At 39.9% G+C, this 20474-nt stretch overlaps 1 protein-coding gene and 1 pseudogene across 1 annotated transcript; one reads left to right on the forward strand and one right to left on the reverse strand.

The window, feature by feature from the left end:
- Nucleotides 1–7806: 7806 nt before the first annotated feature.
- On the forward strand, nucleotides 7807–11806 carry LOC104434255 (annotated as a pseudogene).
- A 757-nt stretch (nucleotides 11807–12563) lies between these two features.
- LOC104417808 (tryptophan aminotransferase-related protein 2) lies at nucleotides 12564–18375 on the reverse strand. The gene is made up of 6 exons (XM_010029023.3): nucleotides 17896–18375; nucleotides 16027–16320; nucleotides 14669–14972; nucleotides 14009–14289; nucleotides 12974–13272; nucleotides 12564–12874 (listed from the first exon to the last, which is right to left on the reverse strand). The coding sequence occupies exons 2-6, from the start codon at nucleotides 16299–16301 to the stop codon at nucleotides 12690–12692; spliced, it is 1344 nt and encodes a 447-aa protein (XP_010027325.2). The 5' UTR covers nucleotides 16302–16320; nucleotides 17896–18375; the 3' UTR covers nucleotides 12564–12689.
- Nucleotides 18376–20474: the final 2099 nt, after the last annotated feature.

Consider the following 20474-nt stretch of genomic DNA (forward strand, 5'->3'; position numbering starts at 1 on the left):
TCCCTTGGCAGCAAGTCGGGCTACGTTCGCCCAAGAGTGAGCCTGAGGAGCCTTGGAGCTCCTCAATTGTTAGAAAGTTTAGCATAATAAATATTTAAAAAGAAAACCCAAGAGCTCTCTCATTTGTAATGTCCACCAAAACAAATAGGACCGATTGCTTTTATACTAATTTGGTGTGTTAGTGTTTTCAATATGAGCTAAAGATAAAAGAATGACCTTGGCGGAGATTGTCAATTGGTCGGGTTTTGCCTGGACCTATCGGTAGAGAGATTTGGGGCACTTCCAAACGTTCTCGATCTTACTATTTTTCTTGTTTCAAATGCACAATCATTGATTCCTTTTAGACAATGTAAGCAACCAGCCATCAAAAAGTGAAAATTTACAAAAATAGAAGTATTTTGATTTATTGATTTATTATTATGCTTTCAATGATCTCATGAAGAGATTTTCTACGAATTCTTGACCGCTAGCTTGCATGGTCATCACGAGGGAGATGAAATCAATGATGGAATAGACCACAATCCAAGAGACTGACTAAACTTTGATGGCACGGACGAAGAAGCCTCCCAAAAGTTTGGATGGGCCCCCAATACATAGAATTATGGCTTTGTTGTAGACTTAGAGTCAAGAGAAAATGAATTCGATCAGACCATGAATTCCACAAAGCCATCTTTCTTGATGGGCTAAAGAAGCTCGCTACATTATACATTCAAGCCATCCAGTCCTTCAACTTTCGAACTTTGCCTATGATCTGTTGTTCATCATTGCCACTCTCGTAGTGTGATTGCATTGTGATCTTGCTTGGTCCAAGAGCGATGATGAAAAAGAACACTGTCGAGAGAGAGTGGGTGGCGATAGCAGTGGCGGCAAAGCTGCTTGTCATGGTGGATTTATTGCCTTCACCAACGAGTGCCTCTTTGCTTCCTACTCATCATGTTCCTGATGCCCCTGGTACTATGTATCACCATCATTCTTTTTTCTTCTTTCTTATTTCCTTATGGTGAGAAAGTTTGCATTAGTTAATAATGAACATATGATTCTTTCTCCAGCTCGATAGACTCATTCTAGGATTTCTCTAAATTGTGTGATGAAAGTGTAAGAGAAGAAGGCAAGACAGGATCCCAAAGAAAAGCATTAGGTGGTGGGTTCAAACTCAAGGGGGCATAGGCCTTCATTCCTACGTTGATTTCGGGAAGAAGAAGAGGAAGAAATTCATAGAGTCACGTACCCTGAGGGCGATTCCAAGATGTCTCCGCCCTCGCAGCTTCGCAATTTTAAGCGAAGACAGTTTATGATGATCCCACCTCCTCCACCAAACCAAGGATTATTTCATCCATAATAGATATATAGCAGTAGATCAATCTAAATAATATTGATCTAAGGATTTTGTGAGCGTCTTACTTAGCGCCATAACTAGGGGTGAGCATGGTCCGGGTTGAACCGGTCCACCCCCCAACCTTAGGATCAACCCGCATAGTGCTGGTCCTCAATTTTTAGGATCGAGAACCAACCCTATTGAGTTGGGATCGAGGACTAGACCGACCTAGTGGGTTCGGTCCAATTCCAAGATTAACCCGGGATCAACTGATAATTTTTTATTTCATTTTTTGTACTCCTTGGAAAAGTGATTAAGGACTGAACTAATCCAATGGATTCAGTCCGATTCCAGGGTCAACCCGGGACCAACTAATAAATTTTTTTTTCATTTTTTTTTACTCCTTGAAAGGGCAACTACGGACCAGACCAACCCAATGGGTTAGATGACAAGCAAGGTCAGCTAAGAAAGGCAAGCACTGAGGGTCGAGTAGGGTGAGTATCGAACAGAGTGAGTATCGAGTGTTGAGTAGGGAGCAATAAGCCAAGCGAGCATCAAGCGACGAGTGGCATGAGTGACCCAAAGCGAGCGAGGCGAGTGTCGAGTGGTGAGTAGAGAAGTTATTTCTTTCAATTTTGGCAAATTGAAGACTAAGAAGACAAATAAGATAGAAGAGAACGAGTACTAAATGAGGATGCCGTAAGGAGCTGTTTATGCCTTTTTGGACACCATGAGAATTCTTCACAAAAACATTTTCCTCCTTCGTAAATTGTGACTATAGACACCGTAAAAGACATTAAAATATAAGTTATTAAAGAACAATGTAAAATTACTTTAAAGAGCTGTTTAATATTGTTGACGCCGTTTATTTTAAGGTATTCTTTATATAAATAAATTATAAATAATATATTAGATATATATATATAGTCAGGGTCGGATCGGGTTGAACCAACCCTAAACTCTTAAGACCGAGGTCCAATCAATTACTTCTAAATGACATCGTCTATAACAATGTTTGACCCAAATTAACAAACTAGTGCAATTGCGTATAATCCCAACTCCAATTCCTCAACAAAAGGTAGCTAAATAAAAGGCTAAAAGTACAGAGTAATCGCAATACAAATACAAATTACATATCAACTAGCACTTTTGGCTGACTAATGGCACTCTTTAATAGATCATTTAACTCCTCCTCTCCGGCCTTTACTTCCTCCTTTTGCTCACAGCAGGGGCTTCTTTGAACATGGAAAACAAAAGAAACATCAAATCTTGCCAATTCTCAACCATTATTATTCTATTTCATCTAAAACATCTTATCAACATGAATATTTTAAAGGGTTAATATTATGAAAAATCCAAAATTAATACATCTGTGACAAATTTATTTCAAACTAATTTTTTAGCCATAAAAAATCTAAAATTGGTACACTTGTGACAATTTACCCTAAATGACCATTAAAAACTCTAAAGTAATATACTTGTGATAAATTTATCCTAAATTAATTTTTTTTACCTCCAAAAACACAAAACTAGTATCGGATTAGTATCACAAAAAACCACAAAGTTGGTACAACTGTGACAAACAGAGAATAACATTTTTAATTGGAATACCAGTCAACTATGGCAAATGAAAAGTAAAATCTCAAATTAGTACACCAGTCAACTATCACATATTATCAAACTCAGCATTTTGACAATAAAATTTAATGGAAAATAATAGATAGTAAATTTGTCCTAAGTATACCTGTTTGGGGTAAATTTGTCAAAGGTATATCGATTTGAGGTTTAATTAGCTTATAGTAAATTTGTCACAAGTATACTAATTTGGGATTTTTTGTGATATTAACCATATTATAAAAAAGAAAACCCAAGAGCTCTCTCATTTGTAATGTCCATAAAAACAAACAGGATTGATTGCTCTATACCCATTTGCACTTTGAAACCTAAGCTCTTTTCTGTCAATGGGCCAGTTCGCTTACCTTGGCCCATTTGGAGCGACATTCCCCAATATCATGATATAATTTTCTCTACTAAAAGTGCTAGGTTCCAAGGTCGGAACGTAAAACCAACCCTTTAAGTCGCAATTATGAAAAATTGGAATCATGTATTGAAAAGGGTCCTCTTGAAACCGGCACGAAAGCAACTCAGTCAGTTTTAGGCAAGTTCATGATTCTACGCAAAAACTAGTTTTCTTTTTTTTCCAAGTTAGAGCTATTATTATCATTATTCTTATTATTTATTGTTATTTATTGTTATTCTTATTGTTATTGTTATTATTTATTGTTATTATTTATTGTTATTGTTATTATTATTGTTATTATTTATTGTTATTATTTATTGTTATTATTTATTGTTATTGTTATTGTTATTGTTATTATTCTTATTATTCTTATTATTGTTATTATTGTTATTATTGTTGTTCTTATTGTTGTTATTGTTGTTGTTGTTGTTGTTGTTGTTATTGTTGTTGTTATTGTTCTTATTGTTATTATTGTTATTATTGTTATTATTATTATTATACCTCGTGTTAAGCAAATTCTTTTGAGTTGAGTGGTCTTGTCACATGTCTCATGTCTGGGTTGCGACTTTCTATAATGCATGTGAAACTGGTTAAATATCACGTAACAATCCAAATTGACACAGTATGGAAAAAGCTTATATCTTTATTTTCAAAGTGGTCGGAGGATGTCCAATCCATAATCCATTGATAGGCAAAGCTTTTTGTTACCCAAGTCAACACGACCACGATCCCAAATCATACGCTGAGTTTAGTCATCAAAAGTTAAGATGATCTTTTGCACGCTAATCTTTTTCAAAACCAAAATTTTCAACAAACTTTAGATTTGACGAGACATGTCCCGTGCACATCAAGATATCGGCCACTTGCTCAGAAGAATAGTGATATTCTTTTCATACTCATCATCCTCCGCATGCGGCTCGTGAAGCTAACATAGCGAACAATTCTAACACCTTCTCCAAGGCGATGATAATTATAAGGTTAAATCATCATTGGACCGTAGGATAGCTCGAATATAGGACGCAAGGTAGCTAAAGAAAAGGCTAAGAGAGGCTAAAAGTAGGGAGTAATCACGATTCGAGTACAAATTACATATTGATTGGCACTTTTGGTTGACCGACAACAATCTTGAATACATCGTTTAGCTCCTCTCTGGCCTTCTCTACCTCCTCCATCTTCTGTTCACGACATGGACTTCCTTGAACAGCGAAAAGAAAAGAAACAGCAAGTCTTGCCAATTCTCAACCGTTATTATTCCATTTCATCCGGAACATTTCCTCAACATGAATATCTAGAAAGAGAAAACCCAAGATCTCTCTCATTTGTAATGTCTGCAAAAACAAATAGGTTTGATTGCTCTATACCTGTTTTGTGTGTTAGCGTTTTTTATATGAGCTGGAGAGAGAAGCATGACCTTGGTGAAGACTGTGGATTGGTCGGGTTTTGGCTGGACTGATTGGTGGAGAGATTGGAGGCACTCTTGGCGAAGATTGTGGATTGGTCGAGTCTTGGCTGGACTGATTGGTGGAGAGATTGGAGGTACTTTTGAATGTTCTTGCTCTTTTGTTGTTCTTGTTTCAAATGCATAATCATCGATTTTCTTCAAACAATTTAAGTAACCGACCACCGAAACATGAAATTTTACAAAAACATATATCTTCTAATTTATTGATATATCATTATGCTTTCGATGATCTTATTAAGAGATTTTCTACAAATTTGTGACCACTACCTTGCATGGTCATCACGAGGGAGGTGAAGTCAATGATGGAGTAGACCACAAATGGTTGCTCAAATCTAAGAGACTAATTAAATTTTGAGGGCAAGGATGAGGAAGCCTCCCAAAATTTTGGATGGGCCCCAGTACATTAGAATTATGGCTCTATTGTAGACTTAGAGTCGAGCTGAACGAGTTCGATCAAACCATGAATTCCACAAAGCCATCTTTCTTCATGGGCTAAAGAAGCTCACTACATTATATATTCAAGCCATCCAGTCCTTTAACTTTCGAACTTTGCCTATGATTTGTTGCTCATCATTGCCACTCTCGTAGTGTGATTGCTATGTGATCTTGCCTGGTCTGAGAGCGATGGTGAAAAAGAACATTGTCGAGAGAGAGTGGGTGGCGATAGCAATGGTGGCATATCTGCTCATCATGGTGGATCTATTGCCTTCACCAACGAGTGCCTCTTTGCTTCCTACTCAACATGTTCCCGATGCCCCAGGTCATACATATCACCATCATTCTTTTTTCTTCTTTCTTATTTCCTTATCGCAAGAAATATCACATTTGTTAATCATGAACATATGATTCTTTCTCCAGCTCAATAGACTCACTCTAGGATTTCTCTAAATTGTGTAATGAAGGTGTAAGCAAAGAAGGCAAGACGGGATCCCCAAGAAAAGCATTAGGTGGTTGGTTCAAACTCAAGGGGGCAATTGGTCTTGATTCCTACGTTGATTTCGGGAAGAAGAAGAGGAGGAAAGCGATGGGGTCGCGTAGCCTAAGGGCGAGTCTCGACATGTCTCCACCCTCACCTAATCGTAATTTTCCCCGCTCCCATGTTGGGCACGTAATAAATGCATAACAGTTGGGTTGTAGGTCAATCCTACTCTGAATATTGCTGTAAGGATTTGTGAGAGTGACGCTCACTTATTACCAAAATTTCTTTTAACAAATCTTTGAGTGCCATTTTGATTATAAAAAAAAAATCGATCATTTCAATTGACAATTTACATGGCTTGAAAATCCGATATGACAATATTTAATATAAACCGTCTGATATGCCTCATGGGCAAAATAAAGTCAGCAAAATTGCTTCTAATTGACATCGTTTATTACAACGTTTGCCCCAAATTAACAGATCGGAGCAAAATTGCTTATAATCCCAGCCCCAATTCCTCAAAATTAACAGATCGGAGCAAAATTGCTTATAATCCAAGCCCCAATTCCTCAAATTGGGGAAAATTTACTTGACGAAATATGCAACGGACAGTAAAATAAGATGACACGGAGTGAGCGAGAGATAAAGTTTTCAAAGTGAAGAAATTGTTCTGACGTTTTCCCCCACCAAGTTTCCATAGTAAAGCAAATGAACTTGCGCCATCGCCCTCTATTCTAATGCCAACAAAACCTGTATCGTTTTCTTTCCTTCTTTCTTCCTGCCATCGCCCTCTGTATCATCTCATAATGGTATTTGTCAGCAAATCATGCTGAACAAGTGCTTTACTGAGAATACCTCACGATTTGCTTTACTGATGAAGTTTTCGAATTTCAAGTTGCGAAAGTGCCGAGGTTTTCTGAAGACGAGCGAGGATCGCCCCTGGTGTGGAGAGAGAGAGAGAGAGAATTAGTTTTTCTCTGATCAAAGTGTCAATTTGTCTTGCCCTTTGTCCATGTTGGACTCCATAACTTTTATCTGGAAAAAAAAAAAAAAGTCATGTATGGTAAACTGTGGGAATAAGTTGGCAAATTTCACTGATGTGATGTTTAGGTGATCGAAAAAAAGAAGTTAAGATATTGAAATGAGTACCGCACAAATTAATAATATTTATGGTATCTTTTTTCTGAAAAACAAAGTAAAAGCTGGCCTTTGCAAAGCCGATGACCAATTGGCCCATAATGGATGCATATCAATTCGGCCTATAGGTCAATCTTAATCCAAATGATCTTCATCTAATGACTTTGAGAGAGGCCGATCCATTTTATAGGTCTTGCTAAAATATCTCCAAAAGTAAACATTCACAAGCCCAAAAAGTCAACATAAGGACCGGCCCGCAAGATCGTGAAGAAAATAACCGCAATCTGCAAGAATACCGAATCAGTATTTATAAAGACCTGTCGCTCGAATTGTTTAACAAACCTGTGCAAGACTCCTATTGAATGTCGAGTATAACCCTACTAGTCTACTAGTCTGATAAATGAAAACGGAAGAACTTTGAATCAACGTTAAATGCAGCAAATTGATCAGAAAATGCACCGTTATGTTTGGTTGCATGTTATCAGTTTTACCAAACTTACACATCAAGTGCCAAGAAAAGCGGCTACCAAGCTAAGTAACTAGAGGCATTAAGCAATGAGCATGGCCTGCTAAACAATCAGCTCGTAAGTCTCGTTAAATTTGGCTCTGTAACGAAAATAAATTTGGCTCATTGCCGCCCGGAAAAGTCTCGTTAAAGATCTCCACACGACGCCATAAAGCTTCAGCTTCAATATTAAGAATACGTGCACTTGTCAGCAATTTGTGTCAATAAAATAGGCTGAGAAAGTCTCATTTCGCCCACATACTTCCATGAACACCAAGACGCGGCTAGCTTCCACACTGCTAAAAGACATAGCAATGAAGACACAGATGATGAAATCTTTTATGTTAATACATAAATCATCATCGCAAAAATGTGATCTATATGAAAGAGATGTTAATGGAACAGAGTGCTTGCCGCTACCTCAGACTGTTCTTAGTAATATAGGGAAATGGTGCCAGTACTTAGCAGAACTAGACCTCCACCTCCGTTTTTGCACCACCTAATCACATTCCATAATATCAAATCACTGCCAATTCTAACTAATTAGTATCAAGAAGATGGACTTTTGTGCTCAAACTCACTCCTTGACATCCTTGGCCTTCCACAATATGCCTGGAAAGAACTTAAACTAAAGGGTATGTCCCTTCTTCAGAACCTTCTTTAAACACATGTAGCAGTTTGTTCTATTGCTAATAAGAGAGAACATGCACCTGTCACGTACAGATTTAATAAGATCAGAAAGATACTGACCCGGTGGAAAAGACAAGGATCTGGCTAAAGGCGCAGCTGAATATTCTTTTATATATATTTCAACAGGTTTAAAAGGATTGGTCATAATTACAGTACCGTATGTTCTCGTCAGTCATCATCAGAGCAACAAGATGCAAAGCAAAAGACAGCTCTAGGCTCAAAGGTGCATTTCGCTTATTTGCCGATTGGTTCTTCATCAAAGAAGGCTCGTTTTATCAGCAAATTCTTCCTGTCTCTTGTCTCGCTGATTTTTATCTCCAGAAGTGCTCTCTCCCTTAGTGTGTTCAGCAGGACAAGTCTCATGCGCCCTTTCCCATGTTCTGAAGCACTGCAATCATGCAATTCTTACTTGTACCATATCTCTGGAGGACGTCACGTAGAAGAAATAGCCTCTCTCTACTCGGTCAACTTGTCAGAAATCAAACCGATAATCCACGGGGCAGAGCAAGATTATCTGGTATATGTGCCATGCACTTGTACATACCTGAATGGCACCAACAGATACTCCTATGATACTTCTTACAAAGTAAAACCAGATGATTCATTTGCCAGAGTCTACAATGATTTCTACAGTGGACAAGTTTATAATGTCACTGGTGAGGACGTATTTAAAGTTGGAAATACAGTAACTATGCATCCCTTGTGCGGTTGTGTGGAAGAAGGATCTCAAGAAATCGTGACTTACACGGCTCAAGAGCATGACACTCTATCACAGATTGCCCATCTGCTGTCCTCAAATTCGAGTGAGGTCGAGAAACTGAACCCGAAGTTGACTCAGGATCCTAGTTATATAGATGTCGGGTGGGTGCTGTATGTACCTATGGAAAATAGGGCAACTCAAGGTCACAAGCAACGTAAGCTGAACTCTCTCTTTATGTTTAAGAGTGATCTTCTGTTGTCATTTTAAGATGGCAAGGCCTAAAATTTTCATTTACAGAATGATTGTAGGCAAGTTAAGACCGAAATAACTCAGGATCAAGTCAGGGACAATATACAGTAGACATATATGGAATCATGAGTGGTGTCAAACATTTTTGCATCCAAATATCTTGCATCCACTTACAGTTTGTTATCATGCGTTAGGGAAAATGAAGAAGTGGATTGAGATAGCAGTGATCCTGTCAGTGGTAACTTTAGCATCAATGAGCATACTGATTTTGTTATATCAAAGGAGAAACAGAAGGGGCAAAGGTGGACAAGTAGATCCTGAGGCGACAACTAAGAGCTCAAATGCCCAGAAGACTACCCCACTGAAACAACTCTTCCACAAAAAGGACTGTGAAGGTCAGTTAGGTGACTGAAAAATCGGGAATTTTCTCATGATGGCCTAAGTTTAAGTGAGATTTACGTGACACGATATGGCACTAGAGATGAAATTCTGATTAAACGGAAAAGGATGAGGCTCATATACAAGCTGAAGAAACTGAAAGAGTTGTCTTTCCTTAGAGAGCCACTTTGAATTTTATTTCTCTGAAAGTAAATGGTGACCTTTCATGAGTTTTTCTAAGGAAAGGCAAGTAAAGGCATGCATAGTATCTGATACACTTACGTGAAGCTATCATTCTTGTCCCAGATGAGAAATTTGAATCAGATAAACCAGTTATGTACAGCTCGGAGGATATGTACGAGGCTACAAAAGACTTTGATGATGCTCGGAGAATTGGAGAGAGAGGGTATGGGAGTGTGTATTATGGCATTTTAGGGAACCGGGTATGATACACATGTCAGGCTTTTACCTTTTCTCCACCTTTTTTCGTGGAGCTCAATCCAGGACAATGATCTGCTTTCCTATCCTAAGACCAAACATGCCTAGTTTCAATTTCAGGAAGTTGCTGTCAAGAAAATGAAATCCAGCCGGCTGAAGGAGTTTTTTGCTGAGCTTAAAGTTTTGTGCAAAATACATCACATTAATGTGGTAAGTATCTACTGGCCAAAAAAATAAAAAAATAAAAAAAATTTGGTCATGATTTAGATTTCTCACGCAAAATGGTGATCAAGAAAAAGCGAAGGTTCATGCTACTATCTCACTGAGCTCTCTAGCTCTGTAGGTGGAGCTTCTTGGATAATCAAGCAGTGACAACTATTTATACTTGGTCCATGAGTACGTTCCAAATGACTCACTGAACGACCACCTTCATGATCCTTTACTGAAAGGTTACAATAGTAATAGATCTACCTCCTTTTTCTGCCTGGAGGAAAAAAAAAATTGCTAAAGGTACTCAATTGCTAGTTCTTGAAGGTCACCAACCTCTCTCCTGGACAGCAAGAGCAAATATAGCACTTGATGCTGAAAGAGGAATTGAGTACATTCATGATCATACCAAGGTGCGGTACGTGCATCGTGACATCAAGACAAGTAATATTTTACTTGACCAGAGGCTCAGAGCAAAGGTAATGGATAACTGGTTTGAGCATTCACTTCTTAGTGATGTGGGTTTGACAGAAGTTTCACATGAATTTTCCTTCCAGGCTTTCTACCTTCGCCTTAAGCTACTAGGGTATATAACTCCTAGAATGATGTTGACTTGCTGTGTCGGCAGGGGGCTGATTTTGGACGCAAAACTGGTGGAAGGATCCAATGACAAGAAGGTGCTTTGGTCCTTTTTTATGACAAGGGAAACAGAGAAAACATGCTTACCGATGGTGCAAACTTTTTCGGACATCATGCATTTCATCTCAGACTCGACTTTGGAGGTTACTGCTTCCCTGCAGGTCCGTCTGCGAGCTGCAAATGACATCAAAAGGAGATGTTTATGCTTTTGGAGTGGTTTTAGCAGAAATAGTCACTGGTCAGCGCGCACTCGCTCGCGATGACAGGGACCCAAGTAAGTTTAGGACCCTCGTACCAACTGTAAGCATTTTGCGATCTTAACTGGTTTTATACGCAGCTTTCACGGGAGAGTGCATGCTACATGCACTTTCCAATTTTCAAACATGACATACAACATACCATCATCGAATCTCCCCATTAAACTGTAAGGATACAAAATGCCATTAGCGCATGAAATGAAACATAAGGCGCATATATCCTTAGTCAGAATCAGCTGGCATACAAGGAAACTATTTGCGTGAAATTATTGCTAACATCCCATCTCAGGATTCACCGCTTAATTTGCCTTTCCCAGATGACAACGATTTTCGAAGGCCAAAAACACAAAATGCTTTTGGAAGCAATCATAGATTGTAACGTGAGAGGGAGTTACCCTTTGAGAAGGTTTTTAAAATTGCATAAGTATGCTTGATTTATTATGTTCCGTATCCATGTGACGAGATCTAAAGTGATTAGCATGTCTACCATAGCCGGACAGGTCCATCCATATGTACCGATTTCTCTGTATCTTAGAACATCAAATGAGTAACAGTTCTTCAATACGAAACTATTCTATGCAAACATTTTATACATACAAAAAGCATACAATTAATATAGCAACAGGACACGAACTGAAGAGTCAATCTGATGTTCCCGCCACCAAGCCTGAAGGAAAAAAAAAAAAAAATTGATGCTCCTGCTATTTTTTGCTTTTGCCCCACAGATAGCGGATTTAGCCTGGCGATGTCTGAATGACGATGCTTTCAACAGACCGGAAATGAAAGAAATTGTTCATGAACTCTCTCACATTTTAACGTCCTCGATGGAGTGGGACGCATCACTTGGAGGGAATGACCGAGTCTTCAGCGGGTTGCTGAACGGAAGATAAACGAGTGCACTCAAGGCGATGGCCAGGAAACGGCTCTAGAAGCCTTTGTCACCCCACGCTTGGGGCCATTTTCAGCACGCTCTTCGGTGTCCATCTTGACTCATCCAATTTGGAAACAAAGGGCCCGTAGCATGAGTTATGATTTCGTTATTTGAAGTGTTAGGAAATTATGAGCTTTTTCGCGCCGCTTACTTTCATGAGTTTCGTATGCTATGCCGTCTCTCTTAATTCCCTTTAATACTCGGCATATAACTGCAAATTAGAACGCATGACGTGATGCTGGACCGGTATAAGATTCAATGTAACGTGATGATTTCCCTCGTTCTGCCTCTCTGTCATCAAGTAGCAAGCGAAATTTTCACGTGGTATTGCAGATTAATGTCGCTCCTTTCAAATACATTATGCAACAATTCTCAAAACCAGCATACTCGAGGATGTCAGACATGGATGAGAGGAGCTAAATGAAAAATATGCAAAAGTCAGTGAACAGTGAACACTCGATTGTGAATGGCCCAGTGATGCCACTATCCACAACATGGAGTTTAACGGTTCACTTTGATTGAACCAAAGATATTCCAGAAAGAAATAAGCTTACATGTGTAAGGGATTTGATTACGGATTAGACAATCTTCGTCGTTTCCTCACAAGACAGATCTAGCGTCCACGAGTAGTTGCCCATACTCATAACTAGCACGGACGGACCTTGGTACAGATAGTATTGCATGCTTAGGATGGATTTTAGCGATAAATCAAATAAAATCACCAACATCTCGTACTTGGCACGAGTGGATTTAAATAAAATTGGAATAAATGCACAAGAATCCTAGCTTGCAGACCTGGGGCTTGGAATTTGTATAAAAGATCTTGCTCCTACTAATAATCATCACAGATGGATCTGGGATAACCTTTTAACGAAACAGCCAAAAGTTCTATCACGGTCCAACATGCTTACTCGGACATATGAAGGGCTAACCCCAAAATGCCTTCCGCTCCTCGTGCAGATGTTATGGCTTTTAAGAAAGCTTTCACAATCTTCTACACTGCCTTCACATTTCAACCACGCAAAAGCTGCACAGGGGGATAAGCAATGAAGCCACAAGAAAATATACCAAGAATTTATTAAAAATGGCAAGGTGCCTCCCATTACAGCTTCAACATTCTATGTACCTGGTAGAGGCTCGAAGAGACGCTGGAAAAAGTTGCAGAATCCCGGTTCAAATTCAGGCAGACTGAACATTCCGCTTTGTTTCACTGCCTCTCTCAGTAGCTTCCACCTCTCTGCCATGAGGAGGTGGCAATACGCAAAGAAGTTTTCTCTGGGTCTGGCTGCTGTTCCACAGCTGTTAGAAACGACTTTCAACACCTTTGCTGCCCGAAGCTGAGAATCCTTGGACACGCCTATGGTGCTGAGCTCTATGTATTTGACCATCTTCTTGGCAATTGATGGATCCTTGACAAGGGCCCAACTGCAAAATGTTAAGATGGGCATAATTAGAGACACGAAAAGGCCTCGACATCTTGTTCAGTGTTTGCCTACATGCATTTTCCAATTCCTCAGCTGTTGAAAATTTTGTAAATGGACCTAGACACACACTATGGCAGCTCCAGGTAAATACTACAGTTAGTGTTTAAAGTTTAGCCAAGTACCTCAGTGTTAAACCATTGGTCTAGCTTCAGTCTGTCAGATTACTTTCTGTCACACATACAGTGAATAACTACTCCCCAATTGCAAAAGCAGCTTTTAGCAGAGAATCTTTCTGATAACTTGAAAAGATGGAATTCCACTAAATGTCACAGTTATGCCATTACGTGCTGCTTAGGTGCTGTATAGCTGCAGTTGTACAGGACCGAAGAGGAACTTGACATGATGATACCGATGGTGAATCATCATGCCCATTGTACGATAATGACTACATAAAATTAAATTTGAAGTTGAACAATAAATTGCTTGAAGATATTGTGACCCCCTTCTTGGTTTGATTCATAAAGTGTCTGTGCCTTCCATCTAATGAAGCAAAGAGGTTTTGAGTTTGATTCCACATCAAAGCAATTCCTTGAGGCCAACCCCAGGAAACCCAGGGTCGTGTGACTCTAATTATCAGTGTAGACAAGATGAAGGATTGCCACACTCGAGAGAACTCCTGAGTTTAGAACCTATTAGAAATCAATTGAAGATATAGTCGCACATACTGATTATCTTACCCAATGCGCATCCCAGCATGGCCGGTTGATTTTGAGACAGTGAACAACATCAGCTCATAATCTGCAGCTGATGTTATAGGAGTATATTGTGGCCAGTAGTAAGCAAGGTCATGCACCAATATTCCCCCACTTCGATTGACCACTGATTGCCTGACAAAGCCATCTGGATTATTTGGAGAAGTGACCAGCTCAATGTAGGGGCCTGTCTCGGTGAAGTTGCGTGCATCCCCACCCCATTTATACAGGCCTGACTTCAGGCAGTCAGTTGCAGCTGGGTATGACTGCAAGTATTTACATTTGGATAGTAAGCAACACCGTATATTTCCACAGTATAATTGCATACTATGAAAACTAACACACTCAAAGAATAAAATTTATGAACTTATGGGCATTAATCAGAAATCAAGTTATGACGGCCAGCAATAATATCCAGAGCATCGCTTTTACTATCACGATCACTCACGTATAAACTAAAATCCACTCACATCATGCAATAATTTGCAAAAAAAAAAAAATATATTGTACTTAGAAATGGCTTCAATTTCTATCTTGGCTAAATGATTCAAACATATATTTGACTAGTTAAAACAATGACTTTGTCACAAATTGAAATTAAAACAGATAAGATTCTATATCATCAACTACTGATGTGACACTTACTGAGTAATATGGAGCTGCGGACACCACACTAAAGGGTTCAGATGCATCATTTTCTGTGAAAGCATATAAAGCAGCTAGAAACAGCTGTGAAGAACCTGTTCCAACCACAATGTGACGACCCTCTGTTATTGCATTACCAACCACTTTATGGAGCCGAGAAATCTCCTTGGCAAGCTCAGGCTCCAAAAACCAGCAGAGGTTCCCAGCATCTGAGAAGTAACTGGTGAACTGCCAGCCTGGTATCACCACCGTGGTTTTGTCACCCATTTCTTGCCAATATTTCTCATACATTGTAGGATCACCACTGCATGAAGGAACATTGAGCTTAGGATCATGAGACCCGTGGCATGTGCTTTTATATAATGACATAATATGTCCACAAAAAATGGCTCACCTTTTTAACTTATGAGGACATAGAACAAAGACAACTAGAAGAGGAATGATGCAACAAGAAAAAGCTCTATGGCAAAGGCTATTGATTTGTGACAAGTAGTGAACTTATTGGTCCATAAAATTATTCGACCTCCCTGATATTTCTGCCTCATAATTGCCCAATATTTGTCCGTCAAACTAACAAAAGAAAAGATAGGCCTGACAATATTAGTCTTGTCCAGTTCAAAAAAATATTTCCTACGAGCAGGCAAGGCCATGGTAATCCTAGTAAGATTTCCTCATAGTGAAGAATAGATGCAAAATTTGTATCCGACGGTGGCATCTGTATTCAAGTAAGATATATTTCAGGGCTTACACATCATATATCAAACTAGTATACCTCACAATCCACAAACGAAATTGCAATTCTATATTAAAACAGTTTCATCCTATGTAGTCACGTGACAAAAGTACTTGTTCCCGCACAATCTTTCACCATCTTACCAGGATAAATTTTTCAGATCCTCTAATTTCTTTTCAGAAGTGGATTTGTTAGAGATAATCATCCAGTTATCTTTATCATCTAGACATCTTAATATGGCACTCATACCATGCTCAACACCATGCTCATATCAGTCACTTAACAGCATGCATGGCGACCCTACTACATACAAAAAGACATGGCAACAAATGGGTGACAAAATCACAATCCTAGGCCCTAACTAGCAATTTCAGAACTACCTCTCCAATCAAAACAGCATGAAGTGGAAGTCTGTCTTAGGATTTCTTTTTTCTTTTTTGTTCTTACCATATTACTTGGAGTTAAATGGAAATTTTCCTTGTCAATTCCAAGCAGGCAGAAAGATCCCTACTAAACCCAATACATTAAATTTTAACAGTGGTTCGCTGAGTTATGTATTAAGCATTGAAGGATCTTATGACTAGCACATCACAGTATGTATAGAAACAGAAATGTTTAGGCTTACTGGTCAAGATTGATCACATTTCTCCCATCATCTGCATCGCCCCCATTTACAGCTAATGGTGAAGGTGTTGGGTGCATGTTTTGTTGAATGGAACTGGCTTCAATTTGGGACTCTTCATCAATCTGAGCATCTTTTGGCTTCTCCATGGAAACTCTGCTTACTTTCTCTCTCATATTCTTTCTTTGTCGAATAATTTTGAGCACTAAGCTCACATTAAGTGCAATGGATAGCACTAACATGTGTCTTGGTGAAAACAGAGACCGAAGATTTGCCATTTCGCTCAAGAAACAAGGTCTGAAACCAAGGATATGGAGATGAGAGTATTACTAACTGAAATAAGCAGAAAATGCAGTATCAAGTATACATAGATAGAAGGAAAAGAAGTACAAAAGAAACAGCAAAAAGATGCTGGGGAAAGGAAAAAGGTTGATGGATGCAATCTTATCAGATGAAGCAAGAAGCAAAAAGCTTAAAGGAGTCAAAAAGCTTTATCCTTATAAAGTGATTCTCCATTAACATTTTCAAACATACTGGGATATAAATATGCACTGCTGAAAAGGATATTACGAGCCAAAACTAGTTCGGCACTTAACGATATGATAAAAAGGACCGGCGATGAGCAAAAAATACGTTCTTGAGGAGAGGCACTTTGACTTAGCAAAGCTCTATTATGGGACTGAGCCCCAAGCAATTAAATGCTTAGCCAAGAATGCTCCGCTTCCGCCTTGTCCATAGAACTAGTAAAGTGAGCTTTGGATGAGGTAGCACCTCAGCAATAACTTGACTATAGACAAAAAAATTCAGGAGTAACGTCAACAAAGGGTCTTGGCACTTTATGTATGGAGAGAGGTGGGATTTATCATACCACTGAAGAGTGGTAGAACAGATTTGGAAAGAACAGGCCACGTATCTAAAATTGTCCCATTTTGTACTTCAGTGAACTTGTATATCTTTGTTGGTTATGAGGGCCATCAAACGAAGTACCACCAGTACAATGCAACTTTAAAATTAGAGCATACATTCATACCATATTACAGAAAAATCTACAGTCGAACTAGGACCTGGAACCTTAACTGCATGATGACAGATGACCCATCTGAAAGTTCACAAAAGCTTCCATTTACCAAACAGAGAATCGATAATCAAGTTGCTCAGGCCAGCTTCTTTCTCACAAATAGCACAATTGGAGAGACGGAACGAGATTATCCATATTTAGTACCAAAAGCTAACTATTGTGCAAATTTTATTCTCGATTGCCAAAGTCAATCCATTTACTGACACTTAAAACTTCTGCAGAGACCCTTAAATCGCATAACATCATCTGAGAGCTCGAGTGCAAGTTCAACTCCCAAAATCTCTCCTTTCATTAATGAGCATGTTTCTTCCATCATTATGCTCTCCGTTCAATGCGGTTCCACTCGCATCGAACATTAGAGAAAAACTACTTCCACCTCTTGAAAATTCAAACTTTCGACGAAATCATTCAGGAACAGTGAGTAAGCAAAAGCCTTTCCATAAATTCACCTAAAAGAATCCACACATGCAAGGCAACTCTCATCCACACCCGGTCGCCGTCACACTTCACTCATACCAGCGCCAGCGTCCGAGCTAAAACGATCTCTATCGCTACAAATTCCTTCTACCACCAACCAAACGTACGCGAAAACGACACGAGGAGAGACAAAAACGCCACCAGCAGTTACTCGCTCCATCATCCTTGCATGTAGCGCTCTACCGCCGCGAAAAGCCAAAGCGAAAGCAAAAAAAACCACTAAGCAAGCCTTGAGCAAACCCCTCGACAGTCCAACAGGAAAAAAGGAAAAGCAAAAAACCACACACGACCCGTCGCTTCAAACGAGAAGTACTCACCCCGCAGCGCACGCGAGAGCAGAGGGGTACCCCTCGAGCCGAGGAGGAAATGCGCCGCGGCGAGAAGCCGCTAAGACGCCGAGCGAAGCCGCTCGTCGCCCATTGACATCTCAAGAAAAGCGGAAGCAAAGGGAACCGGCTCGCTCGAGAGCCCCCCCGCGACCCTTCACGCGGCGCGGCCACCGCCCCGGTTCCGGACGGCGGGCCCGGCCGGCGAGGCAAAGCGGCGGAAGAAAGAAAGGGAGGGAAAGAGAACAGGTTCGCCGTCCCGCCAAGAATCAGCGGCCAACCAGGTGCTCCGGCGAGGAGGGCGGAGGGCGGCCGGAGAGGCGGAGGAGGAGGGGGCGGGGACGCGGCGGAGGGCGGCCGCTCGTCGTACGGACGGCGGGGCGCGCGGAGTTGGCCGTAGGGAGGAGGAAGGAGGAAGGAGGAAGAAGGACTTTCGCAGTTGCCCGCTCAAAAGGAGAGAACTTCCGTCGTCTCTCTCTCTCTCTCTTTCAAATCAATTAAAGGAAAAATTTATTGTACGTTAGTGCCATTCCAGTCCCCGCCAGTGGTTTCCATCGCTTTTCACCACTCCTCCCCCATTTTTTTTTCCTTTTTTTTCCTTTCTTTCTTTCTTTCTTTTTTTTTTTTGCGTTTGTGTGAACACATATAAATAAATAAGAATGAATTACAACGAAGATTCCAACTTTTATCTACGGCGCTCAATTTGATACCATAACGAATCTTTGCGATATGACATTAGAATCATTCTAAAGTTGACTTTTTAATATTTTATCATCAAATCAAGTTTTTCAACAGATGATTGGTCGAAACAATCTATAATTGGATGAAGTGTGAAAATTAAGGAATATTGTTTCTCGAAATGATATGAAGGACCACAGTACATAAAAGGAGTTGTACGATATGATGGATTGCATTGATTGAGAATTGCTCGTGAGAGTAATTTTTTCCTCGCTAGAAAAAGTCAAATACAGCAAAAGCACAGTTCCTAGTGAATTGCACAGAAGTTTCCTAATTTCTCAATACCTGAAGTGATTGGATTTATTTTGATAGCATGTATAGGTAAATGACGCGAAAAGCCAAAATCTTCGTCATCGAATATTCTCAATTATAAAGGCACATGGTCCACGTGTGTTGTATATTGGAGCATCATAATAGCGGGGTTCCTAGGCCCTCGAGTGCTAATCGAGACGTATCATGATTATTAGCATCTCCCGACCTTTGCTCCAATTAATGAAATAAAAAAGTCAAACGCAACTTCGAATGCGGGCCGTGAAATTACCTCATCACGATTAGATTAATGGTTGACTTTAATGATTGCTGTCTGACAAGCAAACTAAGATCTGCTTACCTTGGTTAACTATTTTTTAGTGCATGAGAGCACAATGTGCATTGTGCATAATGTTGACTCAAGAACACAAATGTCCAAATTTCTCCTCACAATTGGGCCCCACCTTGACCTAAAAGTCCCCATTTCATAAGGTTTGCACCTTCTGTTGTTGGGTGGGGGGGGCCCAACGTGACCAGCACGAGGGGAAGATACGTAAAAAGAGAGGGGAAATTCCGATTGTCCCATACAAAAGGAAGGTCACTAGAGGATTACCTCAATAATCAGACGAGAGAATGGTGTGACAGGTCCACAAAATCTGCACTCTGCGAAAGGCAGAGCTATGCCACATTCCGGGGACCATAATTGACAGTTACAGTTCAGTCGGCATCACCATCTCCACAGCCCCAAAAAACCCTAAAAAAAAAAAAAAACCCACTCCTAACCAACATATGATCAACTACATAGTTCATTCCGAATCATCCTCAACGACCCATTCGACTTGTTCGGAAGTTAAAGAGCCGATGCTCAGATCAAGCTCAACCGTTTCACTCCTCGACCAGGCAATAAGTTTTTGTTCTTCGCAGTTGACTTTGACTGCCATGCTCAATCGAAAGGAATATATGTATCAAATCTTTGAATTAGAGAGTAGTAGAAGCTTTGCTCCACGGGAATTCCCAAGGGGCTGTTGCAATTAAGGTAGGTCGAGGTCATTAGGGGTGAGAATGTTGAACTGTCAAACTGAGAATCACCCAAACCGACCCAAACCGAATTGCACTGGCCGGTTTGGTCCGATTCTCAATCCGGGGGAAACCGGACCGGATCTACTCTATTTTTTCAAAAAATATATTTTTTTTGCTTCTTAAAATTAACAGTAAACCCCAAAAATAGTAGCAATTCTAGTATCTCTTTAAAAAAATTTAATTTTTTTTTTTGCTAAACTATCGATTCCACGAGACTGGTCCTCAATTCCAAAAATTGGTAACTAGTCTTCCTAGTCTGATTCTCGATTCCTAGATGCACCAAACTGAATTAAGAACCTATCATCCCTAGATGTCACGACTGTCCACCATCCCCGTCAAGCGAGGATGGTCCGTCGAGCTAGGATGGTCCTTCTATATGGAAGTCTAGGAATGAAGAGTCATGGTGATATGTGTTGAAATCAACATCCCAATAATGAGCATGGTCCTTTCTCGTTGATCATCAGTCCAAGTTGCGGGTAAGAGTGGAATAGTGGATCTTTCAA

Source organism: Eucalyptus grandis, chromosome 2 (assembly GCF_016545825.1).
Source record: "Eucalyptus grandis isolate ANBG69807.140 chromosome 2, ASM1654582v1, whole genome shotgun sequence".
NCBI classification, from domain to species: Eukaryota; Viridiplantae; Streptophyta; class Magnoliopsida; order Myrtales; family Myrtaceae; genus Eucalyptus; species Eucalyptus grandis.

Bases quoted from the DNA above. Each gene is read 5' to 3' on its own strand.
- LOC104417808 (XM_010029023.3), bottom strand. From the start codon at position 16,301: ATGGCAAATCTTCGGTCTCTGTTTTCACCAAGACACATGTTAGTGCTA. The intron at 14,290-14,668 runs GTAAGTGTCACA...AAATACTTGCAG, and splicing joins CCGCAGCTCCATATTACTCA to TCATACCCAGCTGCAACTGA. The intron at 12,875-12,973 runs GTACATAGAATG...CCCCCTGTGCAG, and splicing joins TCTCTTCGAGCCTCTACCAG to CTTTTGCGTGGTTGAAATGT.